Raw genomic sequence first — 19,685 nt, 5'->3', positions numbered from 1 at the left:
CATGGCATATGGAAGCTCCTGGGTCAAGGATCGAATCTGAGCCACAGCTGCAACCTACACCACAGCTGCAGCAATGCCAGATCCTTAATCCACTCCACAGTGCTGGGGACTGAACCGGCACTGCCACAGAGACAAGTCAGATCATTAATCCACTGCACCACAGGGGGAACTCTGAAAATTACACCACTTTTGATTAAAGATCAGAAAAATGAATAAGTACCATATAATAATCTCTACCACCTGTGAGAAAATTTACCCTGGATTTTATGGGAAGAAAAATCACCTTATTTCTTGAGCTGAGAAATTACAAATTATATCCAAGCTCTTTGATTGAAGTCCATTTGTATCAGAGGTTATTAATCTAATAAAGCCATTGAAACAAAAAGTAAAGACAGTTGCCAACTTACACACATTTGACTTTCAAAAATAATAAATGGCCCCATCCTTTTTAGTAGTCATGCTTTTAACAGTTCCACCTAAGCAAGCTTTCTATTGCCTTGTATCTTTGGTGCAGCCATGCCCCTGAACCCCATCCCAGGTCACAGATGTGGGAGTCACTGCCCTCCTGTTTTGCACCTTGCTGTGGCTCTAACCCCCTTATCTGTCCATACATCCTCACCTGTGCATTCTGCTGTGGTCTGAGAGTACCAAGACATTATGGCCACCAGTACTATTTCAGCACACAGTAGGTTACGTGGGCTTCATGGTCCAATCTGGAAGCCGAGCCAGCATTGAGAGCATTGCCGCCCCAGGATGTGGATTCTCCTTCAGGGTAGAAGAATTTGGGGAACACGGCCCTTTTGGATGTTAAGAACAATCCATATAATCCATCAGCAAACTTCCTCTGTACACCCCACAAATCTATTTAAAGGGCTTCTGAGGTACAAGCAATGGCACACATCCATAGTTCAACCATAAGTGATACCAGTCTCCTATACCTCACTCACTGCATCCCTAGATTTTCTGCAATGCCAGAGATAGAGATTTCTAATTTTCTAAGAGAGAAGGAGAAATATCAAAAAGAACATGAGTACTCTGACAAAGTCAGAAAGCTGGCTCTGTCACTTATCCACCATGTGACCTTGGGGGAGTTACTGAGCCTCTCTAAGCCTCCTTTTTCTTTTTTTTTCATCTGTGAACCGTGGATAGTTAATGCCAAACACATACCTCATAGGAGTGCTATGAGAATTAAATGATGATATTTGCAAGGAACTTAACCCAATGCCTGCTATATAACAGCAGTCCATTAAATGTATATGTCTTCCTCACATCCTTATTAATCTGAAACATAAAAACCGAGGGTTGAGCAAAAATAACTTCTGGAAAGAGAAGCAAGCACCTTAGAGGAGCAGTTTAAAAGGCCCTTACTTTTTTAATGCCTTCCCTAAAATCCCTATTGCTGCCTTTATAGTATATCCACCTCCAAGGCAGCACTGTGCTCTAAAGAACATCTAGCACTTTCACACTTTTCTGAAAGAAGTACCAATTTGCACTTCCTCTCTGGAGAGAAATTTGGCAATTCCCTTTCAAGATATTTATTCTCGGGAGTCCCTATCGTGGCTCAGTGGTTAATGGGTCCGACTGGGAACCATGGGGTTGTAGGTTCGATCCCTGGCCTCACTCATTGGGTTAAGGATCCAGCGTTGCTGTGAGCTGTGGTGTAGGTCGAAGACGCAGCTCGGATCCTGTGTTGCTGTGGCTGTGGTGTAGGCCAGCGGCTACAGCTCTGATTAGACCCCTAGCCTGGGAACCTCCATATGTCCGTGGGTATAGCCCTAAAAGGACAAAAGACAAAAAAAATAAAAAATAAAGATATTTATTCTCTGAATATACCCATAAATGTCAAAGGATACAGTCATGGGTATTTACTTCAGCACTGTTTCTAAAGTAAGAGACTGAAAACAACTCAGATGCTATCTCAACAGGAGACTGATTAAATAAAACCAGCTTATATAGTAGAATATCATACAACCAGTGTAAAAGGAGTCAGACAACTCTACACGTATGAGTATGTCCAGTAAATATTTTTAACTTAAAAAAAATACCCCACATGGCTGTGACTGTGGTGTAGGCTGGCAGCTGCAGCTCCAGTTTGACGCCTAGCCTGGAAACTTCCATATGCTACAGACGAGGCCCTAAAAACCAACACCCCCGCCCCACCCCACCAAAAAAAAAGACCCAAGCAGTGTTTATACTATGCTGCCATTTTATGGGAGAGGGGCTCTCTCTTCCATTTTTACCTGCAAAGATATATTTGTAAAAACACAGAGCGCCTTGCAAGGATACTCAGGAATGTGATGCAACTGGCTGCCTCCAGAAGGAGAATCAGACGCTGTGGAGCAATGTCCCTTTTCCCATAAAGCCTTAAGTTTGTACCATTTACACAGACTACCTATTAGGCATAACACTTAAAATAATCTACCCCAGCAGTCATTAATTTTTTCCCCTTTTCTTCCCCAGGTTTCTTGATTTTTTAAAAATCTCCCTAAATTTATTTTTTTAATTATCAAAGTTATCACACACTGCTTTTCATAAGCAAATTACCATAAAATATATAAAGAAGAAGCTGTAATCCCTTTCTCCCCTTCACCCCTCTCCCAAGTATCCAGGGTTGGAGTGGTGTGGCTCCTTCTGTATGTCTGTCCTGGCTCAGACACACGGATAAAGCATATTCACACACCAGGGGCTTTGGGGGTTGCTTTCTTTCCCACCAGGCAGAATCACACCATAAGCTTAAGTGTGACAGTCCTTTCTTTCATCTGATACTATACTGTCTGACCGACATATAACAGTGAGAACTATATTTGTTCCCAATTTCTTTATTCATTGAATTTCAATGTCTTTCTCTCCCACTCCCATGATTTTACACAAATGGACTCATGGCACACATTCGTATTTTTTTTAGGGGTCATTTCATTTGTTTGGTTTTGGCCACCACTGCCAACTCCCATTTCCTAAACAATCCTGCAGCTCCTTGGAGGGTAGGTTTATGTGCCCACAGGGGATCCTGTGGTCTCCCCAGACCCAGCCCTGGAGCTGCTTCCTGCTCTGAGAGGTGCCCTGTGGCAGACCTCAGCCTGCTGGCCAGTCAGGGAATCCAGCCTCTGGTCAAGTGTCAAGTGTGACACCAGACTCCAGCAGAGGTGCCATGTGCAATACAGAATTAAACAATCCAAAAGGAGAAGCTACCAGATGATTTCACAAACCCAAATCACACATTTGATTAATAAAAAAAATATCATAGGTGATGGAGAAAAGCTCTCCAGCAAATAAAGGCCTCTGGTTTCTCTGTCCTTCCCTGGCCCTCTTCCTTCGAGGAGAGGAAAGCACACACTGAGTCAGAACCGGACAGTATCAGCCTATCAGTCATGCAGATGCTCACACTGGCCGCCCACCGGGGTCCGAGGCCACTGCCTGCCTGGCCTTGGGTGTGAGAGGAAGAGGCTGCCAGATGGAGACAGAACGAACTGCTGGAGGATTAGCAGCTTCCGTACAAAGCTGACGGGATGCCTCCAAGGCCCCTGTGGCAGGAGGTCAAAGAACAAGGAGGAGGGAGTAGAAATGGAAGGTCACTTGCTATGACGCCTACTCCCACTCGCATTGCTGGGTTCTTAGATTTCATCACAGCAAATTTCACAGAATTCAGGGAAAGACTTAACAGTCTTTGTTCAGCAAGGAGGATAGTGTAAGGATGATCTCCTAGCACCCAGACAGGCTTCTAATTCTTAGGTCAATACGAAATCTATCCTGATGCCAGGGCTTATGAAGATACAAGTCAATCACCACTGATTAATCAATATTTGATATATTCCGGAACATCATATGTTCTTTAAATGGGAAGGAGGTGCTTTTAAAAATGTCACAAACCAACTAATGATGTTTAAACCTTACTTGAGTGTTTCTGCAAGGACCTGACCTAGATCAAAGAAATCCTCCTGGGACCCCAAGCATGTGAAGCCATGGAAGATACCATAAGGGGCCCAAGCAAGGTTTTCATAAAATCCTATCAATATTAAGCCTGTACTGATAGCCCAGATGCCTTAATAGTAATGTCTAAACACATGCAAAAGACAGTGGGTCTACTCAGCAGTGGAGTGTTTTGACTTATTAGGGATTCACTGATTAACTTCAGAAAAGCCAGCATGAGGAGGAGGGGGGTACAGGACTGACTTTGGAGGCTGCCTCCCGGCTCAGCCACCTCCCAGCAGTGGGTCCCAGGCAGTGGCTTTACTGGTGCTGGGCCTGAGTTTCCACATCCCTGTGGAGGACGATCCATCCCAGGGCTGCTGTGAGGACTCAATGAGATCGTTTACGCACAAGTGCTTAGCGTGAGGCCAGCTCCCTCCCCCAGCCCTCCTGAGGCCCCCAGGAGCCTGGCCCAAGAACTCGACCTGGGCTTGCTATCCAGCCCCACAGACAGTCAATTCCTAAGTGTGGCAATGACGTGAAGCCCGGTGAGAAAAGCTGAAGCAAGCAGATTGGATGGGTCCCTGGGGAATTGGAAATTAGGGTGGGAGAATTAGTGTATTGGGCCAAGGGTGCGCCTGGAAAAGAGAGGGGCGGGCACAATCATTTGGGTCAGGTGTGAGCTGCAGAGTAAGCTGGTCTGAGGGGAGAAAGAAAAATGGGGCAAGTCCTTAGGGAAAGAGAGAGATGATCTGAGGGGTGGCCACACCTGAGGCAGAGGGCAGAAGATGGGAGGGGGACCAAAATGGGAGACAGGGACTGAAGTGGGGACAGGGAATCAAGAGACAGAACAGGGGTCTGAGGAGTTATTGTTGTGGCTCAGAGGGTTAAGAATCAACAGAGTGTTTGTGAGGATGTGGCTTTGATTCCTAGCCTCACTCTGTGGGTTAAGGATGCAGTGTTGCCACAAGCTGCAGCATAGGTCACAGATGTGGCTCAAATCCAGCATTGCCATGACTGTGGTGCAGGCCGCAGCTGCAGCTCCAATTAGACCCCAGCCTGAGAACTTCCATATGCTGTAGGTGCGGCCTTAAAAAAAAAAAAAAAAAAAAAAAAAAAGCAGGGGTCTGAGTTAAGGAGTGGAGGTGGGAGAGAGGGTGATGGATGAGTAAAATGACAGGACAGAGATTACCAATAGACTGGGACCGGGGCAGGGGGGCGGGGGTGGGGGTGGGAGTGGGGCGGGGAGTGGTGGAGACAAGGGTCCTGGGACAGAGGGATTTCCTTTCCTTGGATTCTGGGGATGGCTCTATTTTTGACATAATCCTGCTTTTTTCCCCTTAAATTAGCTCAAGAGCTCTCACTAGAACATAATAATTAATAAATGGCTTTTATTGAGAGTATCCATTTTGTGCATTGACTATGTTATTTGCAACAAATTATGTAGCTCTAACAAATTATTATAAAACACTTTTGAAACCTTGGCTTTAAGATCAACAACATATCCCTCTGCATCCAGGGAAATGCTTTTGCAAGGCCTCCGTGAGCACCCTTGCTAGAAGGAAAGGGGCAGGGAACTTGGCACTGAGACTGGGTTCCGATCCAGGTGCTAAGCTAAGTCCCTGCAAATTCCTGACAAACCTTGACTCCTCTGGGCCTCAGGCCTTCAGCTACAAAAGGAAGAGGCTGAACTGGTTTATCTCCAGGGTTTGTTCAGCTTAAAATAGTCTGTTCCGGCTTAAAATACTGTGAAAATGTATTTTCTATTGAATTTTCTAGGCTTCTCAAGCTAAGCATCTCGCAAATTTAGCATGAAGTAGAACAGCCTCTTAAGTAGGGCAAACAAACATGGCCCGGCCTTTCCTTGGCCACCCGCCATCACTTCCCTAATCCATCCATCCCCATGCCTCCATACGAGGCATCGAATCCACTGGCACCAAGTACAGTGTTATCTGCGTGCACACTCTCACGCTTAGTGTGAAGAACAGTCAGGGTGGAAAAAAAAATTTTATGGCCAATAAAACCCTCTATCCAGAGATGCATCTGCCTCTCTGGGCTTCAAAGAACTCAGCTCTGTCAAGCATAATACAAAGCTGAGGGCTTGCATCAAAGGCCTGTTACTCTGTTCTCTTCATGGTGCATTTCCCTAGAGTGAGAAAACAATGGTACATCAAACAAAAAGCAGTGTGATTTAATTTTCCATATAAATAAAAGTGCTTTTCATTCCTCACTAAGCAAAAATCAGTTTACCTCCAGGAGCTCACAGCTACATGTCGTTTACCCAGACCTAAATATTTCTATCTGTGTGGCTCTCAGCTCCAACAGTAGTGTGTCTGCAAGGTGAACATGCTGATCATTGAGGCTGTAGAGACCTACCCATGTTCTGTGCTTCTGTGAGAAGAAACTGGTAAACAGGCTGGCAAAGGGTTCACAAATCCAGCCTCCTTCTGAGGAGCTCAGCAGGAAGCAGAGGGCCCTGAGGCCAACCTCTGTTCACCTTCAGTCATCCAGCATCTGTTAGAAAGGTAGAGACCATCCCACAGTCACTGCCCACTGCAGCTCTGGAACTGGGCCCTCATTTAGCCTCAGGAAAGATTCAATCTCCCTGAAATGGAAGATTGCAGGCCATTTCAGTGGCCCCTGGTGCTGGTCAAGGCCAAGATCTGGCTCATTGCTGGGCTAGAGAACATGTGAAACCCCAGGGGTTTGTTTCTCTCCCTCTCCCTCCTTCCCTCCCTCTCTCTCTCTCTCTCACTCACACACACACCCACACCCACTTGGGTTGAATATAGGACTTCAACCCACCCCTTCTTGCTTCATCAAAAGTGGAATATAATTCTTGCCAATAGGTATCACAAGGTAATTCTTATAAAACAGGATTCCACTTTCAAATCTCATCAGTTGCCTAGGTACAGATTGGCCCTAAAAGGCAAAACTACTTATGGTCAAGATGGATTTTACAGCCAGAGGCCCTGCAAGAGTGCAGAAGAGTATCCATCAGTTCTGAAGATCAAGGCTAGAAGACGGATCAGAGAAGAGATGAGCAAGCTGGAATCAGGTCTCCAAGGAACCTGGGAATGAGGTACGTGTGGCAATGATGCCCTGGGGAGAGGCTGGCACTGGCCTCTCAGTAACAGACACTTGCTTGTTCTTGCCCCAGACCCAGCCCTGCTCCCAGCCTATGTTCAATATCTCCAGGTTCTCTGGGGACCAGCTTTCACCTGGGGCGGGAATAGATGAAGTAGTCAGGTCTAGTGCAATCTCAAGCTATCCTGGAGATTCTGCAAAATATACAAAACTATCCCCACAGAAGTTTAAATGGATAGAAGACTTTATCAGTTTGTCAGGGCTCCTGGAACAAAATACCACAGGCTGGGAGGCTTAAAGAACAGAAAAGATTATCTTGCAATGCTAGCGGCTAGAAGCCCATGGATCCAAGTGTCAACTGGATTGTTTCTTGAGAGGCCTCTCTCCTTGGCTTAGAGATGGTGCCTTCTCCCTATATTTTCATATGGCCATGTGAGTGTGTGTGTCTGTCTATGTCTAAATCTCCTCTTCTTATAAAGACACAGTCCTACTGGATTAGGGCCCACCCTCATGACCTCATTTAAACCTTATCATCTCTTAAAGACTCTCTCTCCAAATACATTCACATTCTAGGGTCCTGTGGGTTAGGACTTCAACATATCAATCTGGAGGTCAGAGGAACATAATTCAGCCCACAATAAAAATTAAATAATCTCCAAGATGTTAGGCTTCTTTTGTGACTAAAGGAGCTGATTCCTAATCCCCTTCTCTGGTTGCTGGAGATTCTGTAATGAACTGGAGGAGGCTCAGACACAGGAGTGCAAGACAGGATCTAATCTAACCTTTCACCTTACGGCTGAGGCTGAAGCCCACAGGCTCTGAGGAACTGGCTGGACAGCTGTACCCAGAGGTTCTGTCAACTTCCTATCAACTTCCTTCCTTTAAACTTAACACATATTTATTGTTTAAAACAAAAACAAAAACAAAAACAAAAAACAAAAAACCTCAGCTGGAAAGAACAATGTAAAGTGAAAAATAAACGTCCCTCTTCCTTTTTAGTGCCAGGTTATTCCGAAGAGGTAACTACTGTTATCCATTCCTTAGGTACCTTCCAGAAATACTGTAACACAACACAAAAGTGTGTGTGGGGGGGGGGGCATACACCCCTGGCTGCCTAGTAAATATTCCCTCTCCTCTTCTTCCATACTCTAGGACCCTGGGCTGTGTGTCAGGGAAGATTGTGTGCTCATTAAAATTCTTGCCTTCACAGATAACCCTGAAGGTCTGGGAGCCATGGAACAGTTAGTCCAGTCAATGAAATGTAAGTTTGCTAAGTGTTTCTGAAAATGTTGGCCATGATACAAAAGCCACCCCTTCCTACTTTTCTCCGGATGTCTTTTCCTACCTGGAAATACAGACGGGAGGCCTGGTGGAAATCAAGAGAAAAAAGAAGCTTGAACAGTATCCACAGGTGGAACAGACTGTCTCTAATGAGGTTACCCTCAGAGGTGTCTAGAGGCCAGATGGTCTGGTGGGAAGGCCACAGAGATGATTCTCAACCTTGAAGGTACATAACCTCCACATACCTGGTTCAGTAGGTCTGGGGTGTAACCTGATATTCTGCATTTCTAACAAGTCCCCAGGTGATGCTCAGGCTGCTGCTGGTCCAAGGACCATACTTTGAAGATTGGGGAAGCTAGATGACCTCCAGCTCCCTCCAATCTTGAGATTTACCCATAGGGCCCAATATGAGAGGTGGCTCCACAGCCTATGGTCCATGTAGCCATTAGTCAAGAGCTAATAACTTAGACTTACGTGTTGGGAAACACAAAGATAAAAGCCTAATGACTGTAAAAGCTCCTAAAATAAATGAAAGAGTCCTGTTCAGCATCAAGATTTTCCTGAAGCATTTTGATTAAAAGAGTACTAAGGAGTTCCCCGTCGTGGCTCAGTGGTTAACGAATCCGACTAGGAACCATGAGGTTCCGGGTTCGATCCCTGGCCTCACTCAGTGGGTTAAGGATCCAGTGATGCTGTGAGCTGTGGTGTAGGTCGCAGACGCAGCTCAGATCTGGCATTGCTGTAGCTCTGGCGTAGGCCGGTGGCTATAGCTCCAATTAGACCCCTAGCCTGGGAACCTCCATATGCCACAGGTGCGGCCCTAGAAAAGGCAAAAAGACAGGAAAAAAACAAAAAAACAAAACAAAAAAAAGAGTACTAAGTTATTATTAAGTGTCAGCCACAGTTTTCATGAAGCTATCTGGTTTCAGTATTGTTTTTGTTTTGTGTTTTTAAAACCTAAATCACAGCAAAGTGCACAAGTAAAAGAGAAAACCATTTATGATCCACCAACAATGACAGGTTATTAGATTTAAATGGGACATTAGTGGGGGCTATTCTAGAGTCAAAGGATTCTTATGGATGGAAAGAAAACTGAGGCCCAAGATCATCACAGTTCACACTGAAGCAAGATCATTGTCCTATGTTCTCAGTATACTTTCCTGACCTTTAAGGTCAGTTTAACGTCCAAGCCTAAAAAGAAATATGCTTACAGAAGTAACCAGAATAAAGCATTTGAAAAAAGTTTTGATGAAAGAAATCACACTTAGATACATCCTATCCATAATACTACTTGATATCAAAACTTATAGTAAATCTATAATAATCAAGGTAATGTGAATAGACATAGATTAATGGGACAGAACAGAGTTCAGAAAGAGATAAGCACATCCATGGTCCATTGATTTTTGACAGAAGGGTCTAGTTAATCCCAAAGGGAAAGAATAGCTTTTTTTTTTTCAACAATGGTAGGGAAATAACTAAATATCTACATGGAAAAAAATGAACATCAACCTTTATTTCATGGCATACACAAAGAATAGCTTGAAATGGATCCTAGACCAAAATGTAAAAGCTAAAATTATAAAACGTCTAGAAGAAAATTTAGGTGAAAATCTTAAATCTTGAAAAGGCCAAAAAACAAAAGTATGAGATAAAAACTGAAAATTGAAATTTTAAACAATTGCTCTTCAAAATATACTGTTAAGAAAATGAAAAGGAGAGCCACCAACTGGGAGAAAATCTTCATAATACATATATCTGGAAAAAAGCTTTGTGTCCAGAAAGTATTTTAAAACTCTTATAACTCAGAAATAAGAAGACAAGCAACCCAATTAAAAATGGGCAAAAGATCTGAACAAACATCTTATACACACTTGCATACATACACACACAAATGGCAAATAAGCACACTTGCAAAGATGCTCATCATCAGTCATCAGGGAAATCCAAATTGAAATCACACTCAGACATACAATATACCTAGTAGAATGGCTAAAACTTTTTAAAAAACTTACAATACCAAGTATTGGTGAGTACTAGAGTAATTACAATTTTCATACATTGTTGATTAGCGTGAAATAGTATGATCACTTGGAAAAGTTCAGCAATTTCTCATAATGTTAAACATGCACTTATCACATGGTCTGATAATTCTAAGAAAAATGACAATATGTGTCCACCTAGACAAAGACTTTCACATAAATGCTTATATGGTTTAGTTCATAATAGCACAAAAACAGAAGCAGCTCAAATGCCCCCATCAAGTAAATAGATATACAGTATTTTCCAAAATGGACTAGTATTCAGCAGTTAAAAAAAAAAAAAAAAAAAAAAAAGAGCAAAGTGCTAACATGTGTAACAACATGGATATATCTCAAAAACATGCTGAGACAAAGAAGCTAGGTGTCTGGGACCAAACATGGCACTACATCATTCTAGGGCACCATGGTGAACTCACAGATACCACAGAGTATTTTAGATTATTGAGAGAAATACAGCAACAACTAAACACCATGTCAAGTACTTCTACTGTGTTCTCTGGACCTAATGGAACTGTTAGGTATTTCTTTTGACTTGTGACACCAAGAAAAAAATGACTGATTCTCTAAAGATCTTGTGAACCAGAAAATTTTGGTAACCTTTGAACCAGACACAAGAGAGTACATACTCTATGATTCTATTCACGTGACTCCTAGAACAGACAATCCCAATCCACAGTGCCAGCAAGCAGATAAATAGTTGTCTGGGGCTTGGTGGGGAGAGGGTTGGGGCATCTTTTAGGAAGACAGAAATGTTCCATATCTTGATTGCAGTGGTGGGTGAATGTCAAAACTCATGGAATTTATCATATGCTTAAAATAGGTGGATTTTTACTATATGTAAATTGTACTTCAAAAAGGTTTACTTTAAAATAAAATATCCCCCAAATGTCAAAACACATTAAAAAATATATATATATATCCTCTCTCATGGGTCTTGAGAATCTTTCCAAGATGATAAGCACCCTGGAGCAGAAAGTGTGTGACAGCCATCCCTGTAGCTGCCCTCAGGGCCCAGAAAAGCATTACAGTTCATGCTCTGGAAATATTTGCTCATTAATTCCCTAATTTTCCTCACAATGAAGATGTTTCTGCAAGGAAATGAAATTTGAAACTGAATTCCAAAATTTCTATATAACTATCTTTTCATGAGAACACATTTTTGTCATGGAAATTTTTTAGCAGTTATAAATATTTATAAAGCTTTTCCCTTTTCCTCCCTCAAGATTCTGGTCATTGAATAAGGTTTCAAATTAAAAATTTAAAGACCAGGGGTGGGGTCAAGATGATGGAGGAGTAATATGCAGCATTCACCTCCCCCACAAATACATAAAAAAACCCATCTTCATATCTGCACAGAACATCTACTGAATGCTGGCAGAAGACCTTAAATCTCCAAAAAGGGCAAGAAACTCTCCTCATAACTGGGTAGAACAAAAGGGGAAAAAAGAGAGAGAGAGAGAAAAGGATCAGGACAGGACTTGCACTCTTGAGATGGGGCTATGAAAGAGGAAAAGAATCCATGCCCTGGGAAACCACCTAACTGATGGGGAGATCAGCTGAGATGGAGGGACCTCAAAACCTCAGAGAAAAGTGCAGCGCATGGACTGAGGAGGGCAAGGCAGAGAGACCCACATAGACCATCAGTACCACCTCCCAGGACACCACAACGTGAGATGCTCAGAAGATGGCTGAATGCTGAGACTCAGGCTCCAGAGGTGGCAGAGGCAAACTCAGTCATCTTAGACTGCAGAGGTGGGCATGGCACAACGCTACTAGGGGTCAGCAAAAAGACACCACCTACGGCGTACCCAGTCACCTCAGAAGCTGGCACAGAGGAGGGCACTGCACCAAGTACCACCCACTGCTGCTGTCACTGCTGCTGGGAATGCATATACCCTGCTGCTGCCACTGCCATACACTCTGGGAGCTGCCCACCCTGCCTGAGGGTCACTGCCACTTCCCAGGGCCCTGCAACTAGGAGCAGCTTGCACCACCTTCCTGTGGATCCTTGGACAGCAACCAGGCACTGGCTACTAGCCCTGCCCAGTGCCTTCATCTCCCTGGAAGAACACACAGCACCCTATCAATGGGATAACAGCCTGCACACACTGATGAAAGAGACAGCAAGCATCTAAAACAGCAGCCCTCACACCAAAAATAAATAGTAAGCCCTCACAAAATACCCAAAGGCACACTTGCATATAAACAGCCCTTCAAGACTACAGTAGTTGTTTTCCCCAAACTCACAGAATAAGAAAAATATAAGCCAACTGAAGAAGCTCAGGAACTATTCCCAGTTAAAAGAACAAGAGAAATCACCTGAAGGAGCAAACAATGAAACAGATCTCTGTTGTATAACAGACACCAAGTTCAAAAAGGAGATAGTGCAAATACTGAAGGAATTAAGAGTGAACATGAAGGAATTAAGAGTGGATAAGAACAGTAATGCAGATTATTTTAGAAAGGAATTAGAAAATTTAAGGAGGAGACAAGAAAAATTGGAAAACTCATTTGCAGCTGAGTTAAAGGCACTGATGAGCAGAATGAATAATGCAGAGGTACGAATTAGTGACTTGGAAGATAGAATAATGGAAATCACCCAATCAGGACAGCAGACAGAAGACCAAATGAAAAAACATCAAAGCAATATGAGAGATCTATGGGATAATATAAAGTGGGCCAATCTATGCATAATAGGGATTCCAGAGGAGAAGGAAAAGAAAAGGGGATTGAGAATATATTTGAAGAAATTATGGCTGAAAACTTTCCAAATCTAAAGGAAACAGATATCAAGATGCAGGAAGCACACAGGGCCCCAAACAAGTTGAACTCACAAGTCCCACACCAAGACACATTGTAATAAAAATGGCAAAGGTTAAAGATAAAGAGACCATTCTAAAGGCAGCAAGAGAAAAACAAAGAGTTAATTATAAGGGAACCCCCATAAGGTTATCAGCTGATTTCTCTGCAGAAACACTGCAGGCCAGAAGAGAGTGGCAAGATATATTCGAAGTTCTAAAAGGGAAAAATTTGCAGCCTAAAATACCCTACCCAGCAAGAATATCATTTAAAACAGAAGGAAAAATAAAGATTTTCTCCAACAAGATTCCTCAAAAAACTAAAAATATAACTACCATATGATCCAGCAATCCCACTCTAGGGCATCTATCCAGAGAAAACCATAATTCGAAAAGATACATGCACACCAATGTTCACTGTAGCACTATTTACAAAAGCCAAGACATGGAAGCAACCTAAATGTCCATCAACATAGAAATTGATAAAGAGAATGTGGTACATATGTATAATGGAATATTACTCAGCCATAAAAAGAATTAAATAATGGCACTTACAGCATCATGGATGGACCTAGACCTATCATATTAAGTTAGATAGTGACCGACAAACATTATATAATATCACTTATATGTGGAATTTTTTTTAAAAAAGGATACAAATGAACTTATTTGCAGAACAGAAACAGACCCACAAACTTTCAAAAACTTATGGGACAGGTGGCGGGGGGAGGTCTGGAGTTTGGGGACTGGCATATGCACACTGAGGCATATGCAGTGGTTGGCCAATGGGCCCATGCTATATGACACAGAGAACTCTACCCAATATTCTGTGATAATTTATGTGGGAAAAGAATCTCAAAGAGAATGGGGATGTGTATATGTTTGACTGAATCACTTGTGGTGCAGCAGCAATTATCAAAACTTTGTAAATCAACTATACTTCAATAAAACTTTTAAAAAATGCAAAAAAAAAAAAAGATTTTCTCCAACAAACAGAAACTAAAAAAGTACAGCAATACTAAACCCATTCTAAAAGAAATGCTGAAAGGGCTCCTCTAAATAAAAAAAGAAGTAAGGAGAAATAGGATGGAGGAAATCATAATTGGAAAGCAATCACTTAAATAAGCCAGTATGCAGATCTAAATGGGGAAAAAAAAAAAAAAACTATTGTAAAGGTGACAATAAACACAAGGAACAGGAAAAGGACAAACATGAAGATATTAAAAAAGGACTTCCAAATCATAAAATGTGGGGAAGGAAAGTAAGAAAATCAAGACCCCACTTTTTTTTAGAATGTGTTTGAGCCTATATGACTATCAGGCTAAAGCAAGCAGATATAGGAAGGGGTTAACATACTTGAAAAACAGGGAAACCAGAAATCAAAACCAAACATTATATTCACAAAAACTAAAAAGAAGAGGACACAAGCATAAAATAAAAAGAAAATATTCCAACCAAAAAAAGAGAAAAGAACAAAGGAGAAACAGAATCAACTGGAAAACAAGGTTTAAAAAGCAAATAAATACATATTTATCAATAGTTACCTTAAATGTCAATGCAATGAATGCTCCAATCAAAAGACACAGATTGGATAAAAAAGCAAAAGCCTACAATATGCTGTCTACAGGAGACCCACCTCAGGGCAAAGGACACACATAGATTGAAAGTGAGGGGATGGGAGAGGATATTTCATGCCAAAAGACAAGACAGGAAAGCAGGACTTGCAATACTCATATCAGACAAAATAGACTTTAAAATGAAGGCCATAAAGAAAGACAAAGAAGAACACTATATAATGACAACAGTATCCATTCAAGAAGAGAATATTAAATCATCAATATATATGCCCCTAATATAAGAGGATCCAGATAAATACAACAAATACTAATAGACATGAAAGAAGAAACTGAATACAGTAACAGTAGGAGGTTTTAACACCCCACTCACATCAATGGACAGATCCTCTAGACAGAAAATCAGTATGGCAACAGAGATCCTAAATGACACAATGGAACAGTTAGACGTAAATGATATTTTCAAGACATGGCATCCAAAAAACCCAGAATATACATTCTTTTTACGTGCACATGGAACATTCTCTAGAATTGATCACATACTGCTGCACAAAATTAACCTCAACAAATTTAAAAGTATAGGAATTATTTCAAGCATCTTCTCTGACCACAGTGTCATGAAACTAGAAATAAACCACAGAAAAATAAATGAGAAAAAAAACCTGAATACAAGGACATGCTACTAAAAAACCAATGGGTCAATAAGGAAATCAAAGGGAAATTAAAAAATACCTTGAGACAAGCAATAATGAAAACACAACCATTCAAAATCTACGGGATGCTGCAAAAGCAGTTCTTAGAGGGAAGTTCATAGCTATACATGCATTCCTCAAAAAAGAAGAAAAATCTCAAATCAACAACTTAACCTACCACCTAAAAGAATTAGAAAAAGAAGTGCAAACAAAACCTAAATTCATCAGAAGGAAACAAATAAAGATCAGAGAAAAAAATAAAATAGAGATTCAAAAAACAATTTAAAAAAATCAATAAAACCAAGAGCTGGTTCTTTGAAAGGGTAAACAAAATGGACAAACAAAAAAACATAATACTATGAGTAATTATATGCCAACAAATTTGACAACCTAGAAGAAATGGACAACTTTCTAGAAACATACAGCCTGCCAAAACTGAATTAAGAAGAAATATATCATTTGAACAGAACTATCACAAGAATTGAAATTGAATATGTAATAGAAACACTCTGTACAAACAAAAGCCCAGGACCAGAAGGCTTCACAGATGAATTCTACCAAATATACAAAGAATAACTTATACCCATCCTTCTTAAACTTGTGCAAAAGGTTGAAAAAGAAGGAATAATCTCAAAGACATTCTATGAAGCCACCATCACCCTCATACCAAAACCAGACAGAGATATTAACAAAACAAAACTATGGGCCAAAATCTCTGATGAATACAGACACAAACATTCTCAACAAAATTTTCGCCAACCGAATCCAACACCACATAAAAAAGATCATACACCACAACCAAGTGGGATTCATCCTAAGTTCACAAGGATGGTTCAACATACACAAATCAAGGTCATACAGCACATTAACAAAATTCAAAAACCACGCGATCATCTCAATAGATGCAGAAAAAGCATTTGACAAAATCCAATATCATTCATGATAAAAACTCTGAACAAAGTGGGTTTGGAGGGAACACACCTTAACATAATAGAAGCCATTTATGACAAACCCACAGCCAATATAATACTCAATGAAGAAAAGCTAAAAGGCTTTCTGCCAAAATCTGGAACAAGAGAAGGATGCCCACTCTCACAAATTTTATTTGAAGTCCTAGCCACAGCAATCAGGCAAATAAAAGAAATAAAAGGTATCCAAGTTGGAATAGAAGAGGTTAAAACTGTCACTCTATGCAGATGACAAGATATCATACATTGAAAACCCTAAGGACTCCACACACAAACTACTTGAACTCATCAAGGAATTCAGCAAAGTAGCAGGATAAAGATTAACATCCAGAAAGTGGTTCCATTTCTGTAGACTAACAATGAAGTATTAGAAAAGGAATACAAAAAATATTTTAAAACTGCACACCACCAAATTATAAACACCTAGGAATAAACTTCACCAAGGAGGTGAAAGACTTATATGCTGATAACTATAAAACATTAAAAAAGGAAACTGAAGACAATTCAAAGAAATGGAAAGATAGCCCACGTTCTTGGATTGGGAGAATTGATATTGTTAAAATGACCATACCACCCAAAGCATCTACAGATTTAATGTGATCCCTATCAAATTACCTATGACATTTTTCACAGAAATAGAACAATCCAAAAATTTATATGCAACCACAAATGACTCAGAATTGCCAAAGCAACCCTGAGGGAAAAAAAAACTAGCAGGAGGCATAACTCTCCCAGACTTCAGACAATATTACAAAGCTACAGTAATCAAGATAGTACTGGTACAAAAACAGATATACAGACAAATGGAACAGAACAGAGAACCCAGAAATAAACCCAGACCCCTACAGTCAATTAATCTTCAACAAAGGAGGCAAGAGTATAAAATAGGAAAAAGTGTCTTCAGCAAGTGGTGCTGGCAAAACTGGACAGGTGCATGCAAATTGGTGAAACTAGAACACACCCTCACACCATGAACAAAAATAAACTAAAAATGGCTTGAAGACTTAAACATAAGACAAGACACCATAAAACTCCTGGAAGAGAACATAGCCAAAACATTCTCTGACGTTAACTGCACAAATGTTTTCTTGGGTCAGTCTCCCAAGGCAATAGAAATAAAAACAAAAATAAACCAATGGGACCTAATCTAACTTACAAGCTTTTGCACAGCAAAGAAAACCATTAAAAAAAACAGGCAACAAATAGAATGGGAGAAAATAGTTGCAAATTCTGCAACCAACAAGGGCTTAATCTCCAAAATATATAAACAACTCATACAATGCAATGGCAAAAAAAAAACCAACAACCCAATTGAAAAATGGGCAGAAGACCTACATAGACATTTCTCCAAAGAAGATATATGGATGGCCAACAGGCCATGAAAAAATGCTGAATATCACTAATTACTGGAGAAACACAAATCAAAACTACAATGAAGTGCCATCTCACACTGTTCATAATGGCTACCATTAATAGGTTTACAAATAACAAATGCTGGAGAGGGTATGTAGAAAAAGGAATGCTACTACACTGTTGGTGGGAATGTGAACTGGTACAACCACTATAGGAAACAGTATGGAGGTACCTCAGAAAACTAAATATAGAACTACCATATGATCCAGCAATCTCATTCCTGGGCATATATCCAGACAGAACTTCATTCAAAAAGATACATGCACTCCTATGTTCATTGCAGCACTATTCACAATAGCCAAGACATGGAAACAACCTAAATGTCCATCAACAGACAAATGGACTAAGAAGATGTGGTACATATACACAATGGAATACTACTCAGCCATAAAAAAGAACAAAATAATGTCATTTGCAGCAACGTGGATGAAACTAAAGACTCACATACTAAGTGAAGTAAATCAGAAAGAGAAAGACAAATACCATATGATATCACACATCTGGAATCAATATACAGCCCAAAGAACTTATCTACAGAAAAACTCATGGACATGGAGAACAGACTTGTGGTTGCCGGGGGGTGGGGGTGGGGCTGGGAATAGTGGGAGGGAGTGGGATGGACTGGGAATCTGGGGTTAGTAGACGCAAACTATTGCATTTGGAGTAGATTAGCAATGAGATCCTGCTGTATAGCACAGGGAACAATAGCTAATCACTTGTGATACAACATGATGGAGGATAATGTGAGAAAAATAATGTGTGTGTATATATGTAACTGGGTCACTTTTCTGTACAGCAGAAATTGAAGAACACTGTAAATCAACTATAATAAAATTTTTAAAGATGATTTAACCCTTTAAGCATATTTGGGACCCAAGGAATACCGTGGAGAAAAAAATCAACCTTCAGAGACAGCTTTCATTAACCGTGTATTCAGATGCCCCTTGAGACTAGTTAGAACTGGGGCCACCAAAATTGAGCCCACTGCCTGCTCTTGTAAATAAAGTTTTATTGGAAGACACCCATGGCCAGTCTTTGAAAGATTACCCATGGCTGTTTTCCAAAATGGTACAACTTTGCTTCCCCACTTTGCTACAACTGAGCTGGATAGTTGCCAGAGAGACTCTATGCCCTACAAAGCTGAAAATATCTACTATCCAGCTCTTTACAGAAAATGTTTGCTGAACTCTGACGTAAGATGTATCTGACCTAAAACAACATATATCTTGCAAGACAGACAGGGAAGAAGAGAAGAAAACCAAAAAGCAAAATGAAGGATGTCTTTTAAAACAAAACTCAATTCCATGCAGGCTAGGGTGCAGGAGGGAAGTTTATTATTTAAAATGCAAATTTCAAGCTATGCTGTTGTTTCCCACGAAATGTGTAGCTTGTGTAGTGCCAGATTCTGGACTGTGTCCCACTCAAAGAAAAATCTACATCTGTGGGCTGTTTAAAGTTGTAATTATCAATAACTATAAACTCGTTAGAAAAAAAAGCACACAGCTTTCTATTTTAAACACTTCCTGGGTGCAGTGATCCATCTCTCCATGAACTCAAAATTTTTATGTGCAGCATTAATGCAGGAGAGAAAAAATAAAGTGAAACTGGCTTTGTTTTTTTCCTCCTTTCTGACTGCTTTTTCTCCTCTGAATTTCCTCATTTTTCTGTAAGTGAGCCCACCTTTCTTCTCTTTTTTCCCCCACAGTAATAGTCATCTCATTGTTTATTTAAACTGGCTTTTTACCCGTGTATGAGTTTCATTCTGCCTAATGTAGAGACTAAGCACAGCTCCACATATAAAAATTTTAGGTATTTTTATGCAAGTTGAACTGGGTTAGGGAGAGCAATACTGGAATAGTGGCCTTGTGACTCTGGCAAAATATAACTAAGCATTGCCTATAAATATTCATTTAGCTTTTTGAAA

The 19,685-nt window shown here is 40.7% G+C and overlaps 1 protein-coding gene across 4 annotated transcripts in view; it reads right to left on the bottom strand.

Moving 5' to 3' along the window:
* The window catches only part of MFHAS1 (multifunctional ROCO family signaling regulator 1), a 97,157-nt gene that overhangs the window by 26,128 nt on the left and 51,344 nt on the right, over nt 1-19,685 (bottom strand). Inside the window, exon 2 of one of the 4 annotated variants that reach the window (XM_047772564.1) lies at nt 6,210-6,420. The exons of the other annotated variants lie outside the window; for them this stretch is intronic. Coding sequence (XP_047628520.1) covers nt 6,410-6,420 — 11 coding nt within the window. The 3' untranslated portion in view covers nt 6,210-6,409. Of the gene's footprint in view, nt 1-6,209; nt 6,421-19,685 lie in introns of those variants that run through there. 4 annotated transcript variants of the gene reach the window in all.

Source organism: Phacochoerus africanus, chromosome 3 (assembly GCF_016906955.1).
Source record: "Phacochoerus africanus isolate WHEZ1 chromosome 3, ROS_Pafr_v1, whole genome shotgun sequence".
Classification (NCBI taxonomy): Eukaryota; Metazoa; Chordata; class Mammalia; order Artiodactyla; family Suidae; genus Phacochoerus; species Phacochoerus africanus.
This window is presented reverse-complemented; position numbering and strand designations above follow the sequence as displayed.